The sequence below is a fragment of the Antechinus flavipes genome, chromosome X (assembly GCF_016432865.1).
Source record: "Antechinus flavipes isolate AdamAnt ecotype Samford, QLD, Australia chromosome X, AdamAnt_v2, whole genome shotgun sequence".
Lineage (NCBI taxonomy): Eukaryota > Metazoa > Chordata > Mammalia > Dasyuromorphia > Dasyuridae > Antechinus > Antechinus flavipes.
In genome coordinates this window covers 63,987,888-64,013,729 of record NC_067404.1, presented here as the reverse complement: position 1 = coordinate 64,013,729, position 25,842 = coordinate 63,987,888, and the positions used below count along the sequence as shown (strand labels likewise).

The following is a 25,842-nucleotide window of genomic DNA, read 5'->3' as shown; positions in this document are numbered from 1 at the left end:
CCCTTATTATCTTTATCATCACCAGGCTCTTTGAGGGAGTGTAATTAGGACAGAAAACCTGGATGTGATTCTATTACGTTTGGATGACGTCTAAAAAAGAATGGATGAGTGGGAAAGAAGAATGCTTTGAAGAAAGAGGAAGGGAAAAGGAAAAAATGTCTCACATAAATGGAGCATACAAGGAAGAGCTTACATAACAAAGAGGGGCTGCTGGGGAATGAGAAGCATGTTATATTTGACCTTCACTCTCATCTGACCTACTTAAAGGAGCGACAAATACACATACACATGGTTGGGTACAGAAACACATCTTATTGAATAGGCCAATTGAAAAAAAAGAGGTAAAGGGAAAGGGAGGTAATAAGTGGAGGAGGATAGATTTTTTTTTTTTTAATAATAACTTTGAATTGACAGAACCCATGCCAGGGTAATTTTTTACAACATTATCCCTTGCACTCACTTCTATTCCGATTTTTCCCCTCTCTCCCTCCATCCCCTCCCTTAGATGGCAAGCAGTCCTATATATGTTAGATATGTTACAGTATATCCTAGATACAATATATGTGTGCAGAACCGAACAGTTCTCTTGTTACACAGGGAGAATTGGATTCAGAAGGTAAAAATAATCTGGGAAGAAAAACAAAAATGCACATAGTTTACATTCATTTCCCAGCGTTCTTTCTTTGGGTGTAGCTGCTTCTGTCCATCCTTGATCATTTGAAACTGAGTTAGATCTTCTCTTTGTCGAAGAAATCCACTTCCATCAGAATACATCCTCATACAGTATCGTTGTTGAAGTATATAATGATCTCCTGGTTCTGCTCATTTCACTTAGCATCAGTTCCTGTAAGTCTCTCCAAGCCTCTCTGTATTCATCCCGCTGGTCATTTCTTATAGAACAATAATATTCCATAACATTCATATACCACAATTTACCCAACCATTCTCCAACTGATGGGCATCCATTCAATTTCCAGTTTCTAGCCACTACAAACAGGGCAGCCGCAGACATTTTGGCACATACAGGTCCCTTTCCCTTCTTTAGTATTTCTTTGGGGTATAAGGCCAGTGGTAGCACTGGCTGGATCAAAGGGTATGCACAGTTTGGTAACTTTTTGGGCATAATTCCAGATTGCTCTCTAGAATGGTTGTTCGTTCACAACTCCACCAACATCAGTGTCCCAGTTTTCCCACATCCCCTCCAACATTCATCATTACTTTTTTCTGTCATCTTAGCCAATTTGATAGGTGTGTAGTGATATCTCAGAGTTGTCTTAATTTGCATTTCTCTGCTCAATAGTGATTTGGAACACTCTTTCATATGAGTGGTAATAGTTTCAATTTCATCATCTGAAAATTGTCTGTTCATATCCTTTGACCATTTATCAATTGGAGAATGGCTTGATTTCTTATAAATTAGAGTCAATTCTCTCTATATTTTAGAAATGAGGCCTTTATCAGAACCTTTAACTGTGAAGATGTTTTCCCAGTTTATTGCTTCCCTTCTGATCTTGTTTGCATTCGTTTTGTTTGTACAAAGGCTTTTTCATTTGATATAATCAAAATTTTCTATTTTGTGATCAGTAATGGTCTCTAGTTCATCTTTGGTCACAAATTCCTTGGAGGAGGATAGATTAAGGGAGACATCATTCAGAAGTAAAATAAACTCTTAAAGAGAAAGTAGAGGGAAAAAAAGAAAAATTATAGAAGAGTAAGATGGTGGGAAATATATCTTAGACTATTATAAAACTTTAATCATTGACATAATCTGGTACAACTTCTAGAGAAGTTGATCAGCAGAACAAATTAGGTACTAAACCAATTAATGTAATAACCTAGCATTTGATTAATTCAAAGAACCAAGCTCTTAGGTTAAGAATTCACTAATTGACAGACATTCCTGGTAAAATTAAAAAGTAGTCTTGCAGAAATTACAATATTTCATACGTTATATCAAGATAAGCTCAAAATGAATGTATATTGTAGACGTGTAAAGGATGTTATCTTAAGCAAATTAGTAGAGCAGGGAAAAATTACCTGTCAGATCTCTGGATAGCTGAAAGGTTCATTACCAAATAAGAGATAGAGCAGTTTAAGGAGGTAAAATGGATAATTTTTATTGCATAAAATTAAAAAGGTTTTGAACAAACAAAATCAGTGCACTTAAAATCAGAAGGAAAAGGGAATTGGAAAAAAAAATCTTTGTAGCAAGTTTCTTTGATAAAAGTTCTCATTTCTGAAATAAGGAACTCAGTCAAATTCACAAAAGCTATTCCCCAATTGACAAATTGGCTTAGACAGTTTTCAGAGGAAGAAATCCAAACTATAAATAGTCATATGAAGAAAAAATACTTATTCACTAATGATTAGAGAAATGTAAATTAAAGCATCATGAGGTGCCATACTCCTTAATCACATTGGCTAAGATGACAAAAAAAGAAAATGACAAATGCTGAAGGGTATTATAGGAGAAAAGGCAGACTAACATACTATTGGTTGAGCTGTGAACTGGTCCAGCTATTCTGGAAAACGATTTGTAATGATACCAAAAGGGCAATAAAACTATTTTAACTTTTGACTCAGCAATACAGCTAGTAGGTCTATCCTCCAGATAAAGTACAAAAATGTTTATAGCAGCTTGTTTTCTCATGGCAAAGAATTAGAAATTGAGAGAATACCCATCAAATGGGGAATGACTGAACAAATTATGATATATGAATGTAATGGAATCCTATTGTATAAGAAGTGATGAAAGGGGTGATTTCAACGAAACCTGAGAAGATGTATATGAATTTTTGCAAAGTGAAGTGAGCATAATCAGGAGTGTAATTTATATAGTAATAGCAGTATTGTAAAGATAATCAACTGTGAAAGACTAAGCAACTCTGATCAATGCAATGCCCATCCACAATTCTAAAGGACTTGTGAAAAAATGTGCTATGCACCTCCAGATGGAAAGCTAATGGACTTAGTATAGATTCAAGCATATTTTTTTCTTTCTCCTTCCTCCCTCCTCTTCTTTGTTCCCTTCTTCTCTCCCTTTTTACCTCTCTGTCTCCTTCCTTCCTTCCTGATGTAGCTAATGTGGGAATTTGAATTCACGCATGATTATACGTGATTGGTAATGAGTATTATTTTTCTTGCCTTCCCAGTGAGTGCAACAGGCAATGAAAGAAGAAAGAGAATTCAGAGCCAGAAAAAAGAAAAAAGGAATTAAAAAAAAAAGCAAAAAAACGACAAAATACAGATTTGGCAACTAATTATATATGTAGGATGAGGAAGATTGAGGAACTGAGACTAATGTTAAGATTATGAATTGGAAGCATTTATGTAGTGCTTTCAGTTTTGCAGAGTTTTTGACGTATTATTTCATTTGATCCTTACAAAAACCATGTGAGGTAGGTAAAAGGGAATAATAATATCTACCTCCCAAGGTTATTGTGAGGATCAAATGAGGTAATATTTGTAAAGCATTTGGGACAGTGTTTGGCACATAGTAGGTAGTTTTTAAATGTTAGTTATTAGCTGTTATAATTAGGTGCTATTGTTTCTTCAGTTTTAAAGATCAGGAAACTAAAGCAGGGATAAGTGTCTTGCTCAGGGTCACAGAGATAGTAAATGCCTGAGGAAGAATTCAAACTCCTATCTTCCTGACTTCAAGTCCAGCATTCTATTTATTATTCCACCTAGCTTTCATAGGATGGTGATACCTTCCACACACACAAAAAAAGTTTGGAAGAAGTAAAAATGTAGGGGGAATAAGGTGATGAATTCATTTTTATACATTTTATTCCTGTTTTAAGATGTTTCTGGGAAATCTAGTTTGAAATCTTTAGGATAAGTTGATACAAGATTAAATCTCGGAGAAAGCCTGGAACTAGATATATTGATCTCATTTTCATAGAGATGATAGTTAACTCCATGGCAGCTAATGAAGTTGCTAAAAGAGAGGGAGAACATACAGGGAACAGAGAACAGGGCCCAGCAAAGAACTCTCAAGAGTGCCCACAGTTAGTCATGTGGATGATGAGCTAGCAAAAGAGACTCGAGTGTTCAGAAATCTAGGAGGTGAATTAGGAGAGAATAATACCCTTAAAACCTAGAATTCTCTGGAAAGAATGGTCAGTAGTGTCAAATACAGCACATAGGTCAAGGTTCATTCAACCCAGGTCTTCTATGAAACCCAGAGCTCTTTTTCCCTCTATAAGCTGTCTCTTAGTTAATCTATTAATTGGGTCTTTTTGGTAGAGTATTTGGGTACAGTATCAATTTGTATATTTGTAAAACAAATATTGCAGTAAACTCAGACATTTTCCAATCTTTTATTGGTATCTTGGGCAAGTGGTATCTTTTCCACATCCTCTCTACCACTTGAGGAGTGTGGTGGGGCAGGGAAAATGTCTAGTGATAGAACAGGAGGGCTGTTGATGTTCGTGTTGGTGGTTGGGATATGGTTTTCATCCTTAGACCTAATTATAGGGTAGTATGCTGGGATCTCTAAAGGGTGTAATGCTAAAGTAGGTGGGTTGTGGCTAAGGTGATTAGTGGAAAGATCTAGAGATCATTTTGCTTTAATAGTGAGGTCCTTTGAGGTTACAGGCAAAGTAATGATAAAGTTCATGGCCCAAGGGGGGATGGTAAAAGGGTAGGGGGTAGAGTGGAGCCTATTCCTATTAGGAACACAGAGGAGAAAAAATTTGAGGGAAGGGTTTTGTAATTTTTTTTCTCCCTTCTTTTCTTCGTTCCTTTCTTCGTCTGTACATATATTTATCCGTTTATTGTTGACATTCAGTTTGTTTGTTTTGGCAAGACAATTGGAGTTATGTGACTTGCCCATGTCACACAGCTAGTAAGTGTCTGAGGCTGGATTTGAACTCAGATCCTCCTGACTTGAAGTCTACTCGACATTCAGTTTTGTTGTTGTTGCTGTTGTTTTTATTATATATTTTTATTGACAGAACGTATGCATGGGTAATTTTTCAACATTGTCCCTTGCAATCACTTCTGTTCCAACTTTTCCCTTCCTTCCCTCCATCCCCTCCTCTAGATGGCAGGCAGTCTCATACATGTTAAATATGTTAAAGTATATCTTAAATACAATGTGTGTACATATTTGTACAGTTCTCTTATTGTACAAGAAAAGTCTGATTCAGAAGGAAGAAAAACAAAAATTCAAGTAGTCCACATTCATTTCCCAGTGTTCTTCCTCTGGGTGTAGCTGCTTCTGTTCATCATTGATCAATTGGAACTGAATTGGATGTTCTCGTTGCCGAAGATATCCACTTTCATCAGAATTGATCCTCATATAGTATTGTTGTCGAAGTGTATAATGATCTCTTGGTTCTGCTCATTTCACTTAGCATCAGTTCATGTAAGTCTCTCCAAGCCTCTCTGTATTCATCCTCCTGGTCATTTCTTACAGAACAATAATATTCCGTAACATTCCTATACCACAATTTACCCAACCATTCTCCAAATGATGGGCATCCATTCAATTTCCGGTTCCTGCCACTACAAAAAGAGCTGCCACAAGCATTTTGCACATGTGGGTCTCTTTCCCTCCTTTAAGATCTCTTTGGGATATAAGCCCAGTAGAAACACTGCTGGATCAAAGGGTATGCATAATTTGATAACTTTTTGAGCATAGTTCCAAATAGCTCTCCAGAATGGCCGGATCCATTCACAGCTCCACCAACAATGCATTAGTGTCCTAGTTTTCCCGCATCCCCTCCAACATTCATCATTATCTTTTCCTGTCATCTTATCCAATCTGACAGGTGTGTAGTGGTATCTCAGAATTGTCTTAATTTGCATTTCTCTGATCAGTAGTGATTTGGAACATCCTTTCATATGAGTAGAAATAATTTCAATTTCATCATCTGAAAATTTGACTTTCAGTTTTAAAAGATTTTGAGTTTCAAATTCTTTCCCTCCCTCAGAAGGCATCCAATATGATATCAATTATACATGTGAAGTCATGCAAAATATAGTTCTGAGTTAGTCATGTTGCACAAAACACCCAAGAAATACAATGAAAGTTAAGAAAGTATGCTTCAGTCTGCTCCCAGAGTTCATCAATTCTTCCTCTGGAGATGGAGAACATTTTTCATAATGAGATTTGGGGATTGTCTTGGATCGTTATCTTAATCAGAGTTGCTAAGTATTTCATGTTTGATCATGGTTGTAATATCACTGTTATTCCATATACTGTTCTTTTGGTTCTGCTCGCTTCATTCTCTGTCAGTTCTTATTAATCACCTCAGGTTTTTCTGAAACCATCTTGCTCGTCATTTCTTACAGCACAGTATTATTCCTTCACAGTCGTACATCACAACTTGTTCAGCCACTCCTTAATTGATGAGCATCCCCTCAATTTCCAATTCTTTGCCACCACAAAAAATGCTGCTATAAATATTTTTGTACATATTGGTCATTTCTTCTTTTCTTTGATCTCTTTACATTACAGACTAGATAGTGGTATTTCTGGGATAAAGGATTTGCAGAGTTTTATACCACATTGGGCATAGTTAAATTATTCTCCAAAATGGTTACACCTGTTGACAACTCCACCAGCAGTGCATGAGTGTCCCATTTTTTCCACATCCTCTCCAGCATTTGTCATTTTTCTCTTTTGTCATGTTAATCAATCTCCTAAGTAATGAGGTGGTATCTCAGAATTGTTAGAAAAAATTTTAAATGGCTTTTGATTGATGCTCAAAACTGCCTCTTTATATCCTTTGACTAAACATCAGTTGGGAAATGGCTCTTATTTTTATAGATTTGACTCAGTTCTTTATATAGTTGAGAATGAGGCTTTTATCAGAGAAACTTGCCCTACTTTCCTGTTTTCCTTCTAATTTTGGCTACATTGTTTTTGTTTGTGCATATCCTGACTTTTCATCACCTTATTAGGGCTTTTCTTAGCAAAGATGCAAAAGTAGTTTGACATTTCCTCCTCTAACTAATTTTACAGATGAGGAAACTGAAGCAAAAAGGTTAAGTGACTTGCTCAGAGTCACACAATAATTAAGTTTCTGAGATCAAATTTGAACTCAGGTCTTCCTGAGTCTTCGATCTACAATGCCATCTAGCTGCCAAATATATACATATTCATTTTACTTTCCATTATCTTCTCTCATATGTTGTGAATGTGTTACTGTAATGCTTGGAAGGACAGTAAAAATGAGAGCTAGGTTTAGTTGAATATGTGGTCCTGGTTATTTTGTTTTGTGTACTGATTTATCTTTTCTGTAGTAGTTTTTTTTTTTTCTTTTCATTTTAAGAAATGCATAGGTTTGCAATTAAAATCTGTCAAATTTTGTTAGAGTATATATTAAACGTAGTTATGTCCTGCCACAAGATGCCTCGGCAGTGAAATTGTGTGCTATTGAATAATATCCTTGAGTCTTTTGATTTTATAGGCAGTGAGATAATCGAAGTAATAAAATGGTTTTTTTTCCTTAATAATTTTATCATTCAGTATCTTGGCGATATATTCTATTATTGTTTGGAACATATTTCTTCTTTATAAAAGAACAAATCTAAAGTTATATTATCTCTTTTCGAAAGGAGATAATGAGACAACATGCCCTGGTTTAGTTCGTGTAATCACTTTTGTTGTTTTCAGAAAAGCTATGTCGATTGTATTTGTTCTCTCTACAATGCCGAATTGATAGAATAGTTTATAAAAATTCACTTAACTGATATTGATTTACAGAAAGTCCTAAGTGACCTTTCTGATGCTCAGTATAATGGCCAGGATTGATTTTTGAGCTTCCTTTTTTTTTTCTTACTAGTAAAGCTAATCTTATTTTTGTCTTTGTTTTTTTTTTTTTTTGTTCCTATAGTGTTTATTTTAACCTTTATGGAATTATAGACATTTAGAGGCATCCCAGTAGACCGAACACAAAAATGCTATTGTACATTCTTTTCTCTGTTTAATTCTTATTACATAGTATTTTATCAAAATTAAAATACTTGCTTCTCTGGTATTCTTTACGAAAAGGTTTCTTGAAAGACTAATTCGAACCTCTTATATGTCAACAATGACCATCATTGATTCTTGAACTATATTTGTCTTGTATAAGTAACTTTTTCATTGGTGCTGCATTATGTTATATTTAATGTTATATTTGAGTGGCTTAATTTTTAAATTAAAATTTCATTTATTTCTCTTATTTTTATATCATGATAATTATGAATAGAAATGCCTCCCACTCCCATTTCTCCCAGTCTGTTTCTTACAACAAAGAATAGTAGTTAAGCTGACAAAGCAACCATATCTGAGGGCACATACACGTGTGTATCCATAGCTCTCCCAACTCTGTAACACAGCATAATGGCACACTTTCTCATCTTCATTTCCTTACGTTTTCTCCTAGGTCCAGATTGGCCCTTACAATATAAGTATTCAGCTTTCTTTAATTATTCTCTTTGTTTACATTATTGTAATCATTATGTTTGCTGTTTTCCTGATGCTGCTTTCTTTCCTCTGTGTCACTTCATTTAAGTCTTTTTATATTCCTCAAAATTCCTCATTATTTGTCCTTTCTTACTATCATGATGCTGTTAAATTTTTATACCAAAATTTGCTAAACTGTTGTCTAGGTCCCAGCTTCTTAAACTTTGGTTCACGATTGCATAGTGGGTCTTATAATTGAATGTGGGGGTTGTGAAATTATGATTTATTATCATTAAATATTTAATTTGTTTATCTCTTTTATGTACCTGTATGCTTAGGATCACATAAAAATTTCTCAGGTGAAAAGGGGTCTGAGTAGAAAAAGTTTAAGCAGCCCTGGTCTAGGTGACGAACATATACTTTGTTCCAAGATCTGTGTTACCATAAAAATTGCTGCCATGAATGTTTTGATGTGTATTTGGTCTTTTTTTCTGTCTTTACCTCATCATCGTATATCTCTTAGCAGTAGGATCACTTGAACAAAGGGTGTAAAAAAATTGAATGATTTTACTTCGATGATTCCCATTTTTCCCCTAAATGCTTGTACTGATTCCTTACTTCATTAATAGTATATTAGTGTCCTCTCTTCCCCAAACCCCCTCAATATTGACTGTTTACATCTTTTGCCATCTTTGCCAACTGGTTGAATATGCAGTGGAACCTCAGGGTTGTTTTGATTTGCATTTCTCTCAGTGGTTAGGAGAAATCTTTCATCTGATGATTGTTGATGTTTTTAAAAAGAAGAATTAAAAACTCTTCATATCCTCAGACTACTTATGGATCTTGGTCTTATATATTTTTGTTAATTAATTGTATAACTTGGATAGTAGATTTTTATCAGAGGTATAGAATGCAAGAATTTTTTTTCCCAGTTGGAATTTTTAAAAATCCTGGCTTAATTGATTTTAATTTACAAAAATTTTAAAAAGTCAGTTTTTTTATATCAAATAAATTTTTGATTTCATTCAAAATGATGAACTATTATTCCACACATAATATTTTTCATTTTATGTGTTGCTTATTTTGATGGAAATCCTTTGCTTATGTATTTTCTCCCTTTTCTTGGTCTTTTAGGTATCATAATATATTTTTCAATATCACTCTATTTGATTTTTATAGAACTTAATGTACTGAAACAGCTGGCACAGTAAATATAAAGTGCTGGATTTGAAGTCGGGAAGATGTGTGCTCAAATCCTTTAGCAACCATGTTTCTCTGGACACATCTCTTAAGTGCTCTGAGCCTTTGCTTCTTCCTTGTAAAATGAGAATCATAATGACCTATGATACTAACCACACAGGACTATTGATATGTAAAACACTTTGCAAATCTTAATTCAATATGAACATAACCTATTATTATCACTGATGTCTATTAGAACAGCAGCTAGGCGCCATTGTGGACAGAGGGCGGATCCCGGAGTCAGGAGTACCTGAATGCAAATCCAGCCTTAGATACTTATTAGCTGTACGGAACCCTGAGCAAATCACTTAACTCTGTTTCCCTCAGGTTTTCTGGGCAAACCAGTCCAATAGTTTTGTTGAGAAAACTCCATGTGGTGTCAGTCAGGCGTTTCTGAAATGGCTCAACAGCAACAACAAAAACTGTCTGTTATAATGGCTGTATTCTATATGAAGAGCCTAAAATGAATATTTGGCCATTTTCAAAACCAGATATTCAATTTATCACTCAGAATACATGAATCATTTCTACTTTTTTAACTTAATTTTTTTTTCCCTCCTGTTTATACAGCTACTTTATTCTCGAGGATTGCTAATTGATCTTCTAATCAAATCAAATGTTAGTCGATATGCAGAGTTCAAAAACGTTACCAGGATTCTTGGATATCAAGAAGGGAATGTATTACAGGTACTGTACTGATGGCTATTGATGACCGTGAACAAATCTAAATTACTACTTAGGGGGCGTGTTTGAGATGAAAGTAAGCCACATTTTGTCTCACAGACCTTTCAGTTCCCATTCACAGTGGTTAATTTGCAGTTTTACATTTCATGACCTAGGAAATAAATAAAAGTATAATAAGTTGTTCTGCATCTCTTCTTACTAATTTTGATGAGTTGTTTAGCGGCTTCATATAGGAGTTAAGAAAGTGTTAAGTTTCTCAGACAGCATTAGGCTTAAGCTGACATTCCCCTCCTGGTTGGGAGGGGAATGCCTTTGTCCTTTTTTTAATGGCACAGGGAGCAACCTGGCAGAATTAAGCAAGGGAGCTCACATTTAATTAGCTCGGTAGTCAACAGAAACGCCATTAGAATTGATGGGTAGAAACAAAAAAAACCAACCTGACTGGAATAGAAATTATTTACCCTGTTGTTTCATGGAAAAAAAAATAAACAAACCAAAACCATTAGTTTGAACACTTTGACTACTGGGAAGGTGATTTTGATATTAAAATAATTAACAGCCAATCAAAGTAACAGGTAACAGAGCTGTTTCTTCACCAACAGATCATCCTATTTTGCAGGTACCTTGTTCCAGAGCAGATGTTTTTAATAGTAAGAAACTCACTATGGTAGAAAAGAGAATGCTGATGAAATTTCTGACATTTTGTTTGGACTATGAACAGCAGCCTGATGACTACAAAGGTACTGTTCTTTCATTAAACAGCATATACTCTTTGGGGGGGGGGGAGGAGATTGGTTTTCTTCTTGATTCACTATGATTACTATGATTCACTCTATTGAAAACTCTTATCTTTCAATACTTTTAATACGCTCAGCTTTAATTTTCCCCATACCAGTTAGGTATATCCTGTGTAAAGCCTCTTGACCTATGATTTGTCCTTTCTTACTATCATGATGCTGTTTCCCTTAACGTGGGTTTGTAATTGAAAGCCTTATTCTATTGTATTATTTCCATTGGAATAGGGAGATATCATGGCTTTACTTAGAGTCAGGGAGACTTGCTTTCAAGTCCTTTCCTTGTCATGTATTAGCTTTGTAACCCTAGTAGGTAAGTCACTTCAGCACTAAGACTAAGTTATAAAGTATTCTGTAATCTAGATTAGTAGAGACAGTCTTCACATGAGATATTCCCCCCACTGTTTAAATCACAGAGTCTCCATCCCAAAACCAAAATATTTCACACATATAGAATGTCCCCAAAGTCTTAGTGCATTTTTAAGCTTTAATAACTTCAAGACTTTTGGGATACCATGTATAAGTAAATAACTATGTATTTCCCCTTTAAAAATTTTTTTTATTTTAAAGAATTTCTTGATTGAGGTCCTAGTATGTGACTAGTTTTGTTACAGAAAGCAGACAGAAGCAAGATGCTATAGGGAAATGAATGGTGAATCGAAAATTAAGATGTGTAATTCCTTAGTATATCGTGGACACGTTACTTCTTTGGCTTCAGTTTCATAAAATCTCGACTATTTACTTGATTATGTATTTGAAGTCATTCAGTCAGCATTTGTTAAGCTGGGGACACAAAGAAAAGCAACAAAAAAGACAAAGCAAAACAAAACCAGGCTCTTCTCTCAGGGAACTCATAGTCTCATGGGAGAAACAGCACACAAGCTACTAGGTATAAACAAGATATATATAAGATAAATTGGAGGTCATTCCAGAGGGAAGATACTACGCTCAAGGAGGAATGCAATGGGAGAGATTTCTTTCAGATGTTGAGACTTTGAATCTTGAAGGAAGCCATGGGAGTTGGGAGGCAGAGATGAAGCGGGAGAGCAGTTCAGGCAAAGGGGATGACTAGAACAGATGCCTGGAGCTGGGAGATGGATGGTCTGTGTAAAAAACCTGTTGTCCAGTGTCATTAGATCACGGAGTACTTGGAGGGGACAGCTGTGTGGCTTATGGGAAAGAGCTAGAACTGGAGTCAGGATTCACACATGGTTCAGAAACTTAACTGGTATGATCCTGAGCAAGTCACTTAACTTTGTATTTGTCTCAAGGTTTCCATTTAGGAAAAAAGGAGGTAATAATAGCACCTACCTCCCATGATTGTTGAGCTAAAGGTAGATATTTGTGCAGCACTTTGTGAACTTTACAATGCTGTGGAAAACCTAGCTATTGTTATCTTCAGAAGAATGGAAAGGTAGGAAGGGGCCAGGTAATAGCAGGCTTTAAAAACTAAAGGATCCTGGAGTAAGCTTACTGAATGAAATAAAGGGGAGAGGAAACATGGTCAGTCCTGTGCTGACATGGTTACTTTGGTGGCTGAATGGAGGAGAGATTGGCAGGAGGGGGAGACTTGAGGAATGCAGACTCATCAGCAGACTGTTGGAATAGGTCTAGGGTGAGGTGACGAGGGCCCGCCCCGGGGTATTGGTCATGTTGGAGGACAGAAGAAAAGGAGAAGTGTTCACGTAACTTGCGAGGGACCAAGTTGGCAGTTACATCCTGGGCATTCTGATTCTGTCTTACTTCCTGTCAAATGAGGATTGCGTTACCTACTTCATGGCTGTTACAGAGATCAAAAGAAGTCATATAGCAAGTGCTTTATAATTACGAAGTGCTCTATATACTTTAGCTGTTATTATCAGTAAAATATTGGTTTCCAAACAATACATTTGACAAGTTCCTCCTAAAGTAGAATAAATAAATTTGAAACTTTTATGAATCTGCAATGAAAACTGGCAGAATGTTCATTTAGGCTGGACTTTTTGAAATCCTATTTTGTGTAAGCACTCCAGGGCTTTTCCTGTAGCATGATATTCTAGAGTATTCTCTGGCATAAGATAATCAGATGCGGAGATGGGCCTTTAAGACCAGAAGGGAGAAGTCTTGGATCAAGATGACATAAATTACTATAGGCCGTGGGGCAGGATCCAGGAATCAAGTATGATTTTGCCTGTATCACACTGCCCTACTTTCTGCTCAGGGTGGGCAGTCCGATTCCTAGCTCTGTCTTTGAAGGTAATGCTTCTTATAACTGGAAAGATCATCCCCCGTTCTGTTATCCTTCTTTTGCCCAAACAGCTTCACTCATCCCTGTGTGCATTTTCTTCCGTCTTTCTTTTTCCAATGAGAAAGCCTCCTATTAGATCTGGGTGTTCTTTAACTATATTTTCAATAAACATTGCACTCAATACAATGTTTATATTTTGTTAAGGGATGGGATTTCCTGCCTCAAAAAACCTATTTACTGTGTACCATATGTTCTTGCTTTAACGATGAAAAGTTATTTAGGAAGTTACTAATGTTTGTGTGACTATAAAGTAACAAAATTCATTCCACACACCATATGTAGTCTTGTTACTTTATAGTAATATTGTGTTATTAGCTTTACCACGAAATATTTTTTTTCCTTTTTTTTTTTAAAGCCTCAATGAATATTGACTCATTTTCATCCAGAATTTTTTTTCCTATGGAAGTTTTACATTTTTAAATGTAACTATTGGTAACACTTCACAGTTTTCATATGAATAAGACAGATTTTTAAGGAGGGAAAAAAGGATTTGTGGAAAGATGTTAAATTCAGTGTGCTTCGCCAGTCATAGAAACTTAATGCTATTCTTACTGACTGATCTTTCCTGTCTACCTGGAATTAAAACCAAACCAAACCAACTAATTATTTAGGCCATAAAAAAGGCTAGTTTTCAAAGAAAACAGCTGATTTCCCAGATTCTCTGAATTAAAAAGACCTTTTGAGGTCTGTTATTTCTCCGTGTGTGTTACTGATTCACCAGAAGAATCCTAGGACTTGCCTGCCTCAGCCACTATGACTTAGGAAGCCTCAACTATGGTCTTGAGTTTTTGAGTAGCTTCCTTCTCAAGGACAAGGAATCAGAAACTTAATTGTGCATATATAGCCAGGGCCTGGTTAACATGAATAATGAGTCACTTGAAGTGACTGCATTATTTGAATTTGTATTTTATATCCACAGGGTGGATGGAGCTAGTGACTGTATTTTATAGAATTATATAACTTTAAATAGTACGAATTTCAATCCATGTGATTTCTTCAAGGGGTCCATCATTTGCACATTGTTTGAATGAAGACGTAGCCATAATAAGATGTTTTCTTGACTCTAGGTTGTATTTTTATTTGAACAGCTTATGAGGAATGTACCTTTTCGGAATATTTAAAAACTCAAAAACTGACGCCTAACCTGCAACACTTTGTCCTCCATTCCATCGCAATGACATCAGAGGCATCCACTAGCACGCTGGACGGCCTCAGAGAAACACAGAACTTTCTACGGTGTCTTGGGCGGTATGGCAACACTCCTTTCTTGTTTCCCTTGTATGGCCAAGGAGAACTGCCCCAGTGTTTCTGCAGGTAAGGGTGACTTGGTGCATTTTGTTTATGCCAAAGGGAGGCCCATGACCTGTGGGATTGCTGTCAGATTTGGATGTGGGACAGTGTCAGTAGAGGCCCAGGTAGAGGAGCCACGTACGACGTCCTTTTTTGGTTTCCCCCTAAAGAAAAATAATAGTCTAAGAACTTGGAATTCTTAAAATGATGTAGGAATGAATTTCATTATCTGAGGCCCGTGCAAAATTCTTACCTTATATTTCAACTAAAGGTGAGCAGAGGATTTTGTTATTAAGTAAGTTGATTTCGGCATTACTCGTTTACCTACAAGACCCTCAGTTCATTTAGGATTTATTAAATACTCACCGTGTGCGTGTCACAGTGCTGATTGTGAGCACCTAAAGACTAAATAAAAAATAGGCTCTGTCGTCCTGGCACCTGCAGTCTGTTGCATGAAGACTTGCTCTCATGGAGCTGTTGCTTCTGAAGGAAATCATGTCTCTACATTTTCTGACAGGAAACTGGGGGTCAAATGAATGTCTACACTTAAGCTGGGGAAATCTACTCCCCAATTACCATTTTATGCCCTCTACATGGAATTAAATCAGACTACGGGTAGTAAGGTGGTATAGTGGATTAAAAGAATTTCTGCCAGACCTGGATTCCAATCTGGCCTCAAACATTTAATAACCATATGACCTTAGGCATGTTCCTTTTAGCCTCAGTTTCCTCATCTGAAAAATGGGGATAATAATAGCATCTATCTCACAGGATTGTTGGGAGGACCAAATAAGGTGATGTTTGGTAAAAAACAACAACAAAACAAAACAAACAACAACAACAAAAAAAAAAAAACACAAACAACTCACCAAAAAAACACTTAGTACAGTTCCTGGCCTGGAGTGAGTGCTATATAAGTGCTTATTCTCTTCCCCTCCCTTTCCTTTTTAGTGTAGTACTTGGTTGTCTTGCCAGTGCTGACCATTTTCCTGTGGCTACTGTTCAGTTTGTTTCTTAACATAGTAACTCCACCACCACCTATACATCACGGCCTACAATTTTTATCACCTGCTTATCAGAATAAGGTGTCACCTGTTCTGTGATTTCTAACCACTATTCTATATTCGGTTTTAATGTAGGCCTCTTTAAGCGTTGCTCACAACCAGTTACACTGTGTGTTCTCATCAAGGCTACTGTTATAAATGGCATGCATGCATATTTATGTGAATGATTCAAAGACATTTGTAAGTCACATCCTTCCATTCTAAGTGATGTCTGCAGAAGCAGAATACCATTTTATAACTACTCAAGATGTATCAGTGGATGAACGTGCACAGAGACTTGTATTATTTTAAATCAGTCGGTTATTAATAAGGAAAATTAAACTACTTGTCTCTTAAGTTCATAGGTACGAATGGCACATCTTCTTTTCAGAAATGGGATCATATTAAAAGACAGGACACTGACACCGAAACAGTTTTCTGGTTGGTCCGGTTACTGAGATTTCCCTAGTTTACTTTAGGAGTTGATTTTTTTGTGGAGTAGGTAGATCTGTTTCTGTGAAATATATACTCCACGTATTTCATTTGTGAGATAAGCAGAATATCACCTTGGGTTGTACCTGGAAATACTATTTAAATCCTCTTTGATTAGTTGGTCTTTCCCTTTGGTATTGTGTCATGTCCTCCTCTAGGGCTCCTTCACATCTAAAAAAGTTCTAATTGTGTTTTTATATATTATGATATGGAGAGACTCCAACTTTTTCTCTTAGTATGTCATTGTCCATCACAGCCTCTCTGGTGTAACTTATCCACTATTTACTCACCAGAGTAGGAATGACCCAAATCCAGAACTAACTAGATTTCTAGCCTTGAATTTTTCGGTTACTATTCTTGACAATTCTTTCTGATTCATTGAGTGCCAGGGTAAAAGGAATAGCCAATTGGATCAGTGCACAGGTACCCACTCAGTTTCCAGGCAAAGCACACCTACACTTTTGATAGCTCTGTGAAGCAAATGTTAGAGTGGAGAAAGTTGAGTTAGGGAGGCAAATTAGGAGGCTCTTGCTACAATCTAGGAGAGAGGTGATGAAGATCTGAACTAGAGTAGTTGCTGTGTATATGTAGGAAAAGCATGTGATATTGTGAAGAAAGAAAATCTAACATTTAGCAACTGATTGAGGAGATTGAGTGAGCGTAAAGAATCAAGGGAGATACCAAAGTTGCAAATCAGGTAGACTAGAAAAACTGCCTTTTTCAATAATGGGGAAGTTTAGAAGGAGTGGAAAATTTGGGGAGGAAGATAATGAGTTCTGTTTTGGACATGTTGAGTTTGAGATACTCACAGAAAGTCTAGTTCAAAATATCGAGTTGGTTATTGGTGTTTGCAGGACTGGAGATCGGGGGAAGGACTAGGGCCGGATTTATTAGTATAGGAGTCACATAGAAAGAGAACAAATTGAGCTCATGGCAACTGATGAGCTCATCAACTTAGCAAATATAGAGAAAAAAGTAAAGAGGGCCCAGGTTAAGGAGTCTTGAGGGATACCCACAGTGATCGGGCATGACTGAGTTGAAGGTATAGTAGAGGAGATGTAGAAGGATCAGTCAGACAGGTAGAAGGAGAGGCAAGAGGAAGAACTCATGAAAACTACAGGAAGTGAGTGAGTGGTCAAAAGTGTCATATGTTGCAGAGAGGTCAAGAAGGATGAAATTGGGGAAAAGATCGGACATGTTCTAGCTGCTCCCTGGGAGTATTCCCCCAAAGCTTTGTATTAGGCCTTCTTTTCTTTTTCTTTCTACTCTCTCACTTGGAATCTTATTACCTTTCATGGATTCAATTATCATCTCTACAGATTCTTCTTAGATAAATGCATGCAGCCTTCAAAGTCTCTCTCCTGCCTTTTAGCTTCTATTAGACATTTTTCATCAGTTCAGTTTTTCTTGTATTCATTGCTAGAACTGTGTATTTTAAGTAATCACAGATTTTATTGAGAGGGTTTTTTGGTATTCTGAGGCTTGTTTTAATCAGTATAATATTAGCCACAAACAGGAACATTTACTCATCTATAGAGAATTTCTCTTTGCTATTTTGATATCTTCCATGATGATAGTGAGCAACTTTAGTAAGCATCTATCATTCTACTTTATGTTCTACTGGAATAAATACTTTTATAATTATCAACAGAAAAGAATTCTAGCAGTATTGCTATTGTCTGTACTTTACACTGTTTTAACAGTAAAGATGTGGTGTGCTGTAGAATATCTTTTATGAAAGCCTCCCTGTTCACTTCTCATTTTTTTTTCCCTCTGAGATACCTTAGATTTGTGTGTGGATTATTCTCAAAATTTTTATAAAGATGAGAAAATAAGCATGTCTGTCATGTTACCAATGTTTCCAGTGTTACCAATGCCTTTAGCTACTTGATTTGCCTAGGGTAGAGACTGAGCTGTAAATGCTAACAAAAATGATCTAACAGTCCTGGATATCAAGCATATTTTCAAAAAGCTAATTTCTTAGTCTTTGGGGAGAGAGCAGTATTGCTGTAGGAAATATTTTCTTTCTTATATCTTTCTCTCCCTCATGTATCATATTAAAATGTTTTTCTTAATTCTTTTAAAGTGGTCACCACCAGCATATATATCCTTTGGCTTGAGTTCTTTCCAAGTTTCTTATGATGTGTCATTTTTGCTTAGTTATATGGCAGCTTGAGGATTGAGGTGCTTATCTGAAAATGTGATGGTTCCTCTGTCATTGACAATAAAAGTAGATCATTATGTTATAGCAAGGTTGACGATCCATCTTCCATCTTTTTCTTGCCTTACTGACTTCATCTGTGTATGCTCTTGGAGTGATCAATGGGTTAATTGGGTCTCAAATGAAACTTATAATAGACTTGTTTTCACCTTTACTATTTTTTGCTATCTTCTGAAATAATATTGATTGTAATCTTCAGCCTTCCTCTTCGCTAGTGATTTTTAAAAAGAACATAAAATTTTATATTGTATGTTGAACTGGCTATAATGAAAAACTTCTTGCTTGTGTGTGATAACTTGGCTAGATATAGCTTATATGATTCCAATATTGTAGACATTATCTGGACAGGGCTTCTTAAACTTTTTTCCACTCATGACCTTCTCTTTTTGCTGAAGAAGTTTTTTACATGACCCTGGGCCATATAGTTATATAAAATAGATGTATATATCAAACATTTACTGATAATAACTCATAATTTTACCCCCCCACATTCAGTTATAAAAGCATATGGGGCTGTGACCCACACTTTAAGAAGCTGGAATCTAGAGAATCGTAGATTGGGGGCAAGTTAACCCTGTGTCACCTTTTCTCCATCAGGCCAGATCTTTGTGTTGATCTTGGTCACGTTGAAGTTATATAGTTGCTTTATGCTTTGCTTGATCCAGTGTTTTTGGGTCTTGTTTCAGTACCATCTTGGAGAAAAAAGACTTCCAGAGTGTTGAACAAATTAGTCTGTAAGTGTTTTCTCCTTGTACCAGGCTGCTTTTCTTTAAGGTCTGGATAAATTGTCTTCAGAGTTTTGGTCAGTTTGTATGGCTGACATAGAGACTGAAATGGATAAAGCAGTTGGGTACGTAATAAAAAAGGGCCTCAGGAATCCTGGACACTGAGCCTTTTTTTCCCGAGAGTAAATTTCCCCTGATATTTGCTCCTGTTTGCTGAGGTGAAACTCCTGGACCTCCTTCCCTCAATAGAATTTCTCCAACCCCTGATATTCATTCCTCATTAGTTAGCATATTTGTACACCTTATTGTCCCCATGCCATGATTGTGAACTTCTAGATTTATTATACAAATCCAGTTCCCTGTCTACTCACTTATTCTAATCCCTGCCAGTCCTTCTTTTCTTCCAGCTGCTTATTTCATATCTCTTTGTTCTTTCTACTGTGATGTCTAGAAAATTTGTTTCTTAGTTAACAAACATCGAGATCAGGGAGTTGGTGGTATGAGTGAAAGTAGAACTGCTACTGGAAAGAATGGCCAGGGATGCTGTATCAGGAAAAAGCCAGATGTCAGTCAGTATTAAAAGATGGAAAAAATAACGAAGGAAAAGGTCAAAGATGAAAGTAAGTGTTTTTTAACACCATGGATAAAATGGAAATGTTCTACATGGGAATACATATTTGTAATGAATTTTGTTTTTCCTGTCTTCTCAACAACTAGAGGAGCAGGGGTGGTAAGGAAGAGTGGAATTTTAAAAATAAGAATAAAAAAGTCTCTGTGTTTTAAAAAATAAACTGAAATGAAATTTTAAAAATACAAATAAAGAGGAATTTGACCTAAATAACTGTAAGGCAGAGTTCTGATGATAGGTAGTGAAAAGTAAGAAACATCTTTGCTGTGTTACTGAACAAAATACAGTTAAAGTTATATTACCTGACTATTAATACCAATATCCCTTATTCTCTATTGCTATTTCCAGTCTCTCTCACTTGCACTATCCGTCAACAAGCACTTTTCCTTTTCAATTCATGATAGTCAAATTTATCATGTAATCAAAATTTTGATAGCCATTATCTACTGACACCCCCCTCTCCCACCCCCCACCCCCAGGCAGTTTCCTTCCTTCCTTAGTGATATAGTATCAGGCTCACAGTCTCCTCCCAAACTTACTCTCATTCTCAATGACTTAGAAACATATTTTGATACTCCCTCAAATATCTTAACTTCATAATTCTTCAACATGATCACTTCCTGTGACTTATTCTTCCACCCCATTTCAACTACATACAGAAGTGGTCATACCCTTTAAAATCTGACCATCATCCATAAATGTTCTACTTCCTTGTTCATGAACTCTGAAATTCCACTCCACTGTAAGTAGAGACCAAAGTGATCAACAGTGTGAAAGGCTCCATGGTCTCCATGTTAGTCTCTTAGTAGGGTTTTGTGACATAGCTCTTGCTTGGTTCTTCTATCTGAATGAACACTCCTTCTCAGCCTCCTTTCTTAGATCTTTACTCAGATTTTGTTCTCTAACCACTGGTATCCCCCATAGTTCTGTCCTGGGCCCTCTTCTCTTTTTCTTATTATTTTTTTTTTGGTGATCTCAGCTGCCATGGATTCAGTTATCTGCTTTTCTGACTGCTGGTCTCACATCTTCAACCCCAGTGTTTAGCACCGTGCCTAGCTTATGGTGAGCATCTAATTAATGCTTATTTACTTGCTGACTTGACAAGTGAGGTGCCATTTGCTTCATAGGTACCATAGCTCAGTAACTGGCACTTAATAAGCACTTAATAAATGCTTTACTTAGCGTTTACAATGCCCTTGAGGGCAACATTGTCTTAATTTCTTTACATTACTAGTTAAACCTAGCGTACCTTGAGTCTGTGATCTTTTTGGTGTTACTACTTCCTCCAGTGTATCTACACCCCTTTTATGCCTTCCTTTCCTATGCAGTTCCTGTCTTTGTCTTTCAACAAATCTTCAAGAGCTTATTTAACATATTGGAATCCTTCCTTTGCTTCTTTTAATATTTCTTGGGTGCCAGTGTCGCACTTAATCTCCTTCTTCATTATCCCTCATTATGATCATCCCATATCCTTGTCTAGTCACACATATTTATATAATAGTGAGCTTAGTTTGCCTATGTTGGCATTGAGGACATTTGCCTGGATGATTACAGCCTCATCCTTCTCTGCATTGCACAATCCTATCTAACATGTCTTGCCTTTAGGTCACATACAATTTTGATTTTTTAAAAATCATGGGGTTTGATTCTCAACTACACATGTCACTGGGAGAATATTAGTGCTTAAACCGTGAATATTTTTTAAATAGAAAAGCATTATTTATCTTGTACCATTTTCCAAATGTAATCCAACTACATTTTATCCAGTTGACTTTTTAGTCCATTTTGTCTATCTGGCCAAGATATCTATAAAATTCAGATTACATATTATGACATGTAATTCCACAGGAGAGTTCATTATATATGATCTCTTTTATTCAGTGGAACAAATCAATGCACTTTCTGTCCAACTTCATGTCATAATACGAGCAATCTGATTGCTCTATTCCCTTAATTTTTCCTGTCTGACTAACTAGGCAGATGTCTTTTGAGTGACCATGAGCCTTTGTGAGGAGGCCATTTGCCAAGGAGAGAGATCTGGTTTATGCCTCACTTAATGTCTTTGTTTAGTTGATTATTGAACAGAGTTGCTTGCGTTTAGCATAGCTCTTGTATAGTTTTCAGATAACATGATGGAGACATCTTGTTTGAGGAGAAACTTCAAGCTGTACTTGGCTTAGTTGGACTCTGTGCCTTTTTTTGGTCATCAGTAATAGACACAACAGGATTTTCTGTTCCTTAGCACCATCAGCTGTGCATCTTTAAAGATGTGATTGCCTGTAGAATGGGATCACAGAATTTTGAATCGTCTGGAACTTGGAGATTATTGAGTCCAGTCATTTTGTTTTACAAATGAAAAAACTGAAATGAGAGTTGAAGACCAGCCTGAGAACAATCATATCAGCAGAGAATCAGAGTCGTGTCTTCTCCTTCCAATTTGATGTTCTTTCTGTTATGCCATACGAGCTCTTTTATAGTATTTTGCAAAAGACTGCTTAGTCCCTTCCTTGTTTTCCTCAGTGGATGTAGGGACCATTCTATTTTTTGGAGATGAGATAGTGGATACATAGGTAGGTGCTTGCTGTTATCCTTTTAGTGAGGGAGGAAACGATACAATAGTATTGCCTGAGATTTTGTTCTTAAACCATTCTTTTGATATAGTTCCTTCTCAGAGAGGTCTTGGAAATTCACCCCTAAATGTGTGTGTGTGTGTGTGTGTGTGTGTGTGTGTGTGTGTGTGTGTGTGTGTGTATAATAGTTGAATACAAACATACACATATATACATGCACATATACACATATATAGATATTGATGAAGACAGATTTTCATAGGAGGCTGATCAATTTCATGGCTGTTTGATTTGTCACTTAAGAATGCTTTTTGTATCTTAGATGTCTTAAACTAAGTTTTTTATCCCCTTTAATGGCTTTTTGCCATTTTGTGAGTGATAACTGTAATCATCTGACATCCTTCTCTGTAATTAGTTTGTGCTCTAAACTCATGTTACCTCTGGCTGCTCTACATCTCAGAATCCCTTGCCTATAGAAAATGTGTAACAGATCTTTGAAAGAATGATTCAAAATATAACTGTTGATTGAACATCTGAAACAACAGAATAGAAAAGCAGATGTTTTCTCACTGGAGAATTGGATGTGTTATTGAATCATCACAACTGGACTGGTCCACCTTTCCCCAAGGAGCACAAATTTTCTTTAATTTTGATCTTTGGAGTTTGGGAAGAACTTTTATTTGGCAAGTGGAAAAGATCGTTGAGGTTGCAGAGGTATTGCTCAGAGTCATTATTGGAACAAAGAAGATAGCTCACATGTTTGAGTTCAGCATTGTATCAAGGGCCCAGCTATACATTCAGTTCCATTTTCCTTTCCAAGACAGTGTCACTATCCTTGGCAAGATGGCTGCTAAGGAAATGGAAAAGGCAGCATAGAGTAGATTAGACTAAAGTTGGAAGCTTCCATGCCAGAGACAGCATTCAAGAATTTTTCCACATTTGAAGGAGATTACTTGAAACCAAATTAGAACTAAGATGTAGAGTTCTGAAAAAAGCAGAGATGGCCCCTTATTTTCTGACCTTTCTGTTCCTATTTCTAAAGGATGCTGCCCCTCTAGTTAATAGGTTATTTTGGCAGCAGGACAATCCATAAAGTATAGAAGGTAAGCATGGTTGTTATGTTTGTGTGATCATTTGTTTGTTTTTCCCTTGAGGAGAAAGTCTTACTTGGGATAAACAGCAGAATGGTGAGATAATCCATCATTTTGAAACCTGTTCTCTAGTGATGGATGGATAGATTGGTAAAGTAACTCAATAATCTTCATTTTTTTTCAGGTTATTCACAGATCAGTGAGCATTGTCGTTAATAAAGCTATGGAATACTTTGTGTCCTAGCCTGCATTATTCCTCAGGTTTTGACAGGAAAAGACTTTTAATTTGAAAATAACCTTTTATTGAAACTTATATCATATATAAATGCATGATGGGGGAGGGGTGTGCGTATGTGCGTGCCCGCAATATATACATAGCATTCTCAAATGTTATATAGTTGTTTAGCCTTATTCTGTTCTAGGTCCTGAGTGCACCAAGATGGAAAAAGAAGGCACAGTCCCCTCACCCAGGGAGCTCATCTGTTGTTCCAGGAGACATGTACATTGGGAAGAATGATACAGCATAGGCCATGATGAGGGCAAGGAGAGATCCAGACAGAGTGCTCCCAGGAGAAGCGTTACCTAGGTGGCTTTATGAGTTGAAAAGAATTCTGAAAGGCAGAGAAGAGGGGAGTTTATTCCAGGCAGGGGACTCTGGTTGTGCAAATATATGGAGGGAGGAGATGCCACAGCCAGTTTGACTGCATTATTCAATGCATGATTATACTAGCTGATATTTGCAAAGCATTTTACATAAATTTCATTTGATGCTTCCAGCCACCCTACCTGTGAGATAGATGCTATTATTAATGCCATTTGAGAGAGAAAGAAATTCAGACTCAGTGAATGAATAATAAGATCTTTGACTCAGATTTTGAAGTAGAACAGACCTGAAAGTCTGTCTGATTAAAGATGAGTAAACTGAGGCCATAATAGTTAAGCACACAAGTAAAAAGTGGCAAAACTGGGATTTGACCCCAGGTCCAGTGCTTTTTCTACTGTATCCCATTGACACCTCAGTGAGGTTATTGGCTTTATTGATTCCGGGTTTATTGCTGTGAAAATCACAAACTCCTTAGGTAGGTAAGGGTCTCTTTATCCTTTTTTCCTATCATTCCCCTTCATAGTCAGAGAGCCAAGAGAGACAGCAGTGGTAGAGAAACTTAGGAAGGCCAGTGTCTGGCAGGAAGTGATGGCCAGTATCAGAAGGAACTCGAGGCCTGAGAAGAAGCAAAGTCTTGGCCTTTGCTCGAACAATCTCAGAACAGTAGGATACAAAGCCACATTATAAAGGGAAGTAGACTCTGCATTGCTGGGGAGTTGAACAGTAAAAGGCTGGAAGATGTAAGGAAGAACTAACTTGAGGGGTTCTGTAGGCTCTGGGGAAAGCTTTTGGTTTTGTTTTTTAAAGGAGAAGTACTCCGGCCAGAGGGAGAGAAGGAACATCATTCGAGAGCATGGGAATGTGTGATGGTTTTGGGACAAAGACATGTTTGTGGTGTTGCCAGAAGCAAGGGCTATAAATGGAGGACCCTAAAGGAGAAGTGGGACGGGCCATAAAGAAAACGGTACTGGGGGACTGAGATAAAGTCACTTAACCTTCATTTGCAACATCTATGAAATGGGGAGGTGGGGGGAGGGGAGCGTTGATAATTGCTAAAGCTCCTTTATACTCTTATGAGTCTTTGAGATAAAAAAGCAATTTTCAGCTCTTCTAGGCCATTGTGCCAAGCTCTGGAATTAGAAATAGAAAAGCAAAAATCCCTGTAGTCTAAGCACTCTCATAGTAATTGAGGGGAACGACACTTAAAATTGTTCCACCATCATGTAGCTAGGAAACCGTTAGGGCATGACCTCCAAGTAGATGGCATGGCCTAGTGTTCTGGAAAATATGGCTGTAGGGCCATTGAGAAAGCCTGGTCCTGTTTGATCTTGCTAGGGAGATTACCGTCTGTGACTCCCTGTTATTAGAAGGGAGATAAGCGGTCACATTCTGCTGGGGACCTAGAATGTCCTAGCCCCATGACTCTTGGGAAAGTGGGAGATTTGATGAGCTTTGGTTCAGTAGGGGTTGGACTGGAGTCATTGGAAGAAGGGGGCTGCTTCACTTTCATTCACCCATGATAGGCCCTGGGGTGAGCAGGGTCAGGCAACGACTATTTGGGAATAGGAGTTTGTTAATGATAAAGTATAGATTCTAAAAGCAACAGTGGAAGGAGATCAGCAGAGCAAGATGGAGACTAAGCACTGGATAGAATGAGATGATGCAGAGATGCTTTTCAGTCACAAGGATTAGGGGATTAGGAGGTAGGTAGTTTGCTACCCAAAAGACAATGGATACAATAGGGAGAAGTTTCTAGGATAAATTGTACCC

General features: G+C 36.9%; 1 protein-coding gene across 1 annotated transcript in view; it reads left to right on the top strand.

Annotated features, from left to right (window-relative positions):
• Positions 1–25,842, top strand: part of CHM (CHM Rab escort protein) — a 188,420-nt gene that overhangs the window by 71,803 nt on the left and 90,775 nt on the right. Inside the window, exons 6-8 of the mRNA XM_051968719.1 lie at positions 10,214–10,330; positions 10,947–11,067; positions 14,497–14,722. Of these exons, the coding sequence (XP_051824679.1) occupies positions 10,214–10,330; positions 10,947–11,067; positions 14,497–14,722 (464 nt within the window). The remainder of the gene's footprint in view (positions 1–10,213; positions 10,331–10,946; positions 11,068–14,496; positions 14,723–25,842) is intronic.